The following is a 5,894-nucleotide window of genomic DNA, read 5'->3' on the forward strand; positions in this document are numbered from 1 at the left end:
CTCCACACTCATATATACTAACTGCTGAAACAGTATACTATGACGATTAGCATGTAGTACTGTGTATGCACTGTATAGTATTAGTATGCAATATTGATTTTGGACACAGCTCAAGAACGTGAACATAATACCTGCTAAACACCAGCGGCTTAGCATTGTCATTGTGAACATATTAGCATTTAGCTAAAGGCACAGTTGTGACTAAGTCTATGCCTAATTTTGTTACTTTTCTCATGTGACAACATATAGAATTAGTATGTATGATGGAGTTAATACAGCGTACATCAGTGTGACCAGCTGTGTTTACTGTATATAATGCAGCAATCAGTCAGGAAATACCAGATGTTTAAGTGACAAATGACTATTGATTTACTGTAATTTCTGATGAAATGATTATATTCCTGTATTAAAACGGTTGAGAAACAGGACTCGGGGGTGGGGAAAACAAGGCACCACATTTAGCAGACAATGGTTTTATATCACTCCAACTGCCCCAAGTCGACCTGCTTCTGCTACTGAAATCCATAAATTAGGAAAACAAGTCATAGTATATTACAGTGCAAGACAACGAAGAACATTATGCTCAACAATCTTTCTTTTCCCGCCCGGTGCCGTCTTCTTCCTTCGGCATTAACATATACACACAAAATATTTGGCACCATATTCTTCAGAGGGATAAAGAGTAAACATAAAATCATTAAATTAATGTACACGTGTCCTACTTCATGAAGTACAAGTAAATGTAGGAAAGTGGGGACTGGTATTGCACTGGTGAACGAGAAGTCTGCATACCGAAGTTTAAGCTGCAAAAGCATATGCATTTTATTGACCAAAAGACAGAAGGGACAAAACTATATACATTGATATATATTCCCAGCATCCCCACCGTCTAGAATTTAACAGAGTTAAAAAAAAAAAAGAAGAAATAAACACCTTTTTTAAAAATGCTCCAGGGTCTCTGTCCGTGAAAAAAAGGTCCACAGTTTCAACTCATCCAGTCACACACCGGTATATAGTGACAGGAAGTAGATGTACAAAAGCAAAATGGGATATATGAGAAGGGGCTTCTTCGTTTTAAATTCGTCTCCGACGAGCAGCGAAGCGGCGCTGTACGCGGCCCAGAACACTCCGAACAGCTGAAAGATCAGAGCAGACAGCGAAGTATCATTGCATTTATTCAGCTACATTTCTGTCACACAACTCAGATCGTGTAAAGTGGCATGAAGGAGGTTATTGCATTTAGAAAAGCTCAAAGATCTTTATCTTGCTCTGGATTCATACAGTATTCATCATCTTGCCACCAAAGACCTAAGCATACATACTAACTAACCTATTCGTGGTAGTTCTTGTTGTTTTGATGCTGTTTTTGGTCTCAGGAATGTATTGGGAGCTGTATTTCCTGTGTATATTCTGCGTAGACACAGTTGAAGTGTGTACAAATGTGCCGATTTGCTTGGTAAGGGTTCACTATTAAGCTTTGAGTTGGAACAGACAGACTGAAGGTGTCTGCTGTTGATTATGGCAGAGGTGTGTCATGTTTTTGTACACAACATGAAAAAGGAAGGACTGTTCCGTTAATGTGTGACTCACTTTGATTAGTGTGGAAACCACCTCAAACCCCCCGATCACTAAGAGCAGAGGGGCTATAACGATGAGAGGAAGAAGGGAATATCCAATCACTCCGAGAACCTGGCCGAAGGAAACCTGCTCGAAAAAAGAACAACAGGGACTCCGTGAGCAAATGTCTCCGACGTTTTACAAGAACGAGTTGAGTGAGTCGTGCGTGACTAGGTGTCGGGCCGCGCATACCTCACCACCGAGAACGCGAGCCAGCAGGAAGATTGTTAGCGATCCGAATATCCAGATGGTGATGATCCAAGACACAACCTGCAAAAGAAAAGCAGAGTTTAGTGACAACGCTGAAAGCTGTTATAGTTACAGCTCCACAAATATGTCTTTAAATGGACGCAGATTTTTCTGTAAAAGTTGACTGAAGCGCGCAAACGGGCAGCATTCGTTGGTTTCCACCTGAACCTAGACTGTGAGTGATGCTAAGATATGTAATGTATATCCAGTATCACAGATGCTGCCTTCGCTTCCACTGTTCTCAGTACGCTTCAGGTTCGGTTCCGAGTACATTTGGGCACTGTTCGGAAGGTGACACGACTGGAAATGCAAGTTCCAGGTACTTTCAGGGGTTAGCGGCAGAACTGTCATCCGGTAGGACTATTTCACCACCCTTTTCTTCAACTGCCAAACAGCAATTACAAATGACCTTTTAGGCGCCATTCAGACCAAATTCGGTGTTACGGCAAAAACGTCAGTCCTCCCATTCATTTTGAATGAGGGTAAATGGTAAATGGTAAATGATCTCACTTATATAGCGCTTTTCAACCTTCACGGTTCCCAAAGCGCTTTACAGCTAAGTCTCATTCACTCACACATTCACACACCAATGGCGACCGGGAGCAACTTAGGGTTCAGTGTCTTGCTCAAGGACACTTTGACATGACGGGGGCAGCCGGGGATCGAACCCCCACCCCAACCCACTCTAACCAGCTTTACCTCCCGTGCGACAGTGCTAACCACTGCGCCACCATGCTGCCCGGGTAGTGTGTTTAGGCTGCGGCGGTGAGGGTTCCGAAAGTTCACTGTGTGCTGCTCACCCGGAACTGTCCATAGATCGAGATCATGGAGAAGAGCAGCACGACGGCTAGAGGACCCCAGAAGTCCGGGTTGTCTCGGACCACCTGCCGGTTGTAACCCAGCGACGGCATTGGCATCAGCACACACCGAATCTTGTAATAGATGTCCTTCAGGTCGATGTCCAGCTCCTCCCTGCTCACATAGACAAGACGGCATTATAACGACAGAGGCTTCACGCTGAAGTTGGCTAGAGAAGACAATAGGTATCAGATTATTATTTACAAAAGAAAAATATAAAATAATAAAAAATAATACTGAACTGAGCGATACACAAAGAATCATGGAAAAAGACAGATCTGTCCCTGGTCTGGTGAGAACGGTGTGCGCTCCCTCTCCCTCCATTTCCTGTCACCTAGGCCCCTGTGTATACAACCCCTAGACTGTATATAAAGACGGACGACATGACAGCTCCCTGAAAAACAAAACAACTAAAAATCTAAGTACATGTCAAATACATGTCTCTGTCATTTTATGTAGTTCTTATCATGCTGATGTTTGTTCAAGTGCTGTCATTAAGTGGATACAGCCAGATCCACCAGCCAACACCGACCAACAGGCAGGAATCGTGCTTTTAATGGGGGAAAAAAAACCCAAAGAAAACAAAGATAAAGAGCAGATAAACGTAATAAACCTGTACTCACAGAAGAGGTTTGCTCTCTTCACTGTCATCCTCCTCTACCTCCAGCAGCCAGCCATAGCCTCGCTGCCTCAGGAAGGTGGTGGCATACGGGTCTTTACCGCCCTCACTGCCCATGTTCAGTTTAATGTCCGGGGCACTGATGGTGCCGCTGAGCTCTGTGGAGAACATGGCAGAGTTAAGTGTTTGGTGATTTGACTGGTGCGGCACAGAAAATACATGCAGTGACAGGATGTATGACAAAATGCCACAGACACAATATGAATGTTTAACAGTTGTATTGACTACCATACCGTTTCTGGTACCGATTTACACATAAAGGTCTGTTTTTTTTTCCCCCCTCCCCGCCAAAGCACAACATCAGTTCACTGGGGGTACTCCTTTACCTTGTAAACATCATTGAACATTTGAGTTCCAGAAAATGATTTGTCAACTATTTGGATAATTGTCAATTTTTCAAGCAAAAATAAATAAATAAATAAATAAAATTTTGAAATTTAATATCTTTGGTTTTTGACTGTTGGTTGAACAAAAAAAACAAACAAACCAAAAAAAAGACATAGTCTTGGATTTAGATCAGTATTTTCTGATGTCTTACAGACTAAGCGAGTAATCGAGGAAATAATCTGCTTAATTGATATATTGACTAAAACATTGATAAATAAAAGTAAACATGAGTTGCGTCTCTACTTTTAAATATTGTATATAGTAGTGTATATCATTCAAAATATATAGGTATTTTAAATTGTACTAATTTCTCACCTAACTCATTTGTTTTCATGATTTATGCGAAGTAGTTGCTGTTTCGTTTGTTATTACCTTTTGGGATTAATTAAAAACAAATTACATAGCCATGAAGACGTTTATAGAATACAATGTATTTCTACTTTGATTAAGTTAAAGCACCTAGTCATGTTGTTATGACATCTGTTTATTAGCTTATATGAGGTTTATTACCGTGTATTATTAATTCTGTGTACGTGCATTACTTATAATGTTAGTTCTAAGACTCGATTCAGTGAGTCTCCATCCGCCACAGTGTGTCAATACACGAGGTGGTGGGATGCTTGTGAGTGATCAGTGTTAACAGGAGTGTGAGTGAAGTTACGTTTTGGTCAGGATAGCTTACTATTTGTGCTTCGTCACAGAGCTAAACGACTTCAACAGCAGCTCTTTATAAGGGGGTCTTATTTTAATGGCCTCGTAACTCGGTCGACAAGCGAGCTCAAATAAAGCCTCCAGTTCCTCGGCGACGTCTGTTAGCTAACGCTACGCTCGTTAACCGCACACATCAGCACTGAAATTAGTTGGCAATGCTAAACGTTAGCTTGCACGTTCATAATGTTACAGAGGCTATTTCGAATAGCACAATGTCGGCCCACCCGTAACTACTGTTTTTTTTATTAAAGAATGAATGCATTAGCACCATGGCGGCGGCGAGACTTTATGACAACTAAACTAAGGCAAGTTAACAGGTATGTTACGTGGTTAGCTCCGGTTAGGCCTGCTAGCGGTGGAGCTCTGCTGGCATTAGCCTACCTTCAGCCTCTGTCGAGGAGACAAACGTGAAATCTCCATTGGTGGGAGTGAACTGCATGGTTGGTTCTATATTACGTCCACGCGCCTCGGGTACAAAGAAATTACATTTAAATACGCGGTCAGTGGAAATATGCCGGGGAGCGTTAATAACGCTGTCATCAGTGAAGTTTGACTATCGCATTTTTGTTTTCGTTTACTTCTGTCACCTCTTCGGTGGAAAGCAGGAAGTGCAGAGGAAGCTGGGAAATGAGACACGTCTTATGATGCATTCAAGTCACGCCGTGAAACTGGGACATGGGAAGAGCTTACTAGAAAATACAGCTCAACTGAGGGATGTATACTTTTGGGCTCATGTGTGTAAATAAATAAATGTATGTATATATTTTCTCTAACGTGACAACATTGTCTGAATTTTTGCCAGGTAATTGTTCTTGGGATATTGTTAAAAAAAAATAAAAAATACAGTAGGAAATGGCCACTGCCCTACGATTAATTGGATAAAGGGTCTTTCAACACAGCTGATTGGGACACATTTAAAGAAATCATTGAGATTGCCTTCATTACGATGTAGATCATTTGTATTGTTCTTGTGTGATGATATGTTTGCGAAGCATTCTAGGTCCTGCGAGATGGTCAATTCCGAGGAAGAGAGGATACGCTCGACACAGGAAATTGTACCATGGCGAGCAGAAGAGTGTGAAAATGCATTAAAGTCTCGAAATAAAAGAACAATTTCCAGGTTACAAGCAAATGTAAGGAAAACAATTCAAAATGGAAAGGGGGGGGGGGGGGGGTTGGGGGAAAGACAAGATAATGATGAGATATGGGAAATGATAAGATTATCATTGTGTGGAAATGAGAGGACATGAATCAATACAATGGGCATAACTTTATTTTTAAAATATGAAATATCTCATTAAGATGACCTGATTAAATGAAGATCATATAAGAAAAGCACAAATAAATAGGGAAAGTGTGGTACATATCTTTCTTTGATATAGAGCCTATGACA

The 5,894-nt window shown here is 41.3% G+C and overlaps 1 protein-coding gene across 1 annotated transcript; it reads right to left on the minus strand.

Moving 5' to 3' along the window:
* Window positions 1-345: 345 nt before the first annotated feature.
* On the minus strand, window positions 346-5,110 carry yipf4 (Yip1 domain family, member 4). Its single transcript, XM_070916004.1, has 6 exons — window positions 4,883-5,110; window positions 3,348-3,501; window positions 2,667-2,838; window positions 1,810-1,887; window positions 1,591-1,704; window positions 346-1,136 (listed from the first exon to the last, which is right to left on the minus strand). Exons 1-6 carry the CDS (start codon window positions 4,938-4,940, stop codon window positions 999-1,001), a joined length of 714 nt encoding a protein of 237 aa, XP_070772105.1. The 5' UTR covers window positions 4,941-5,110; the 3' UTR covers window positions 346-998.
* Between the last annotated feature and the right edge of the window lie 784 nt (window positions 5,111-5,894).

This window comes from Enoplosus armatus, chromosome 12, assembly GCF_043641665.1.
Source record: "Enoplosus armatus isolate fEnoArm2 chromosome 12, fEnoArm2.hap1, whole genome shotgun sequence".
NCBI classification, from domain to species: Eukaryota; Metazoa; Chordata; class Actinopteri; order Centrarchiformes; family Enoplosidae; genus Enoplosus; species Enoplosus armatus.

Bases quoted from the DNA above. Each gene is read 5' to 3' on its own strand.
- yipf4 (XM_070916004.1), bottom strand. From the start codon at position 4,940: ATGCAGTTCACTCCCACCAATGGAGATTTCACGTTTGTCTCCTCGACA. The intron at 3,502-4,882 runs GTAGGCTAATGC...TGTTCTCCACAG, and splicing joins CTCCTCGACAGAGGCTGAAG to AGCTCAGCGGCACCATCAGT. The intron at 1,137-1,590 runs GTGAGTCACACA...CTGATCTTTCAG, and splicing joins TGGTTTCCACACTAATCAAA to CTGTTCGGAGTGTTCTGGGC.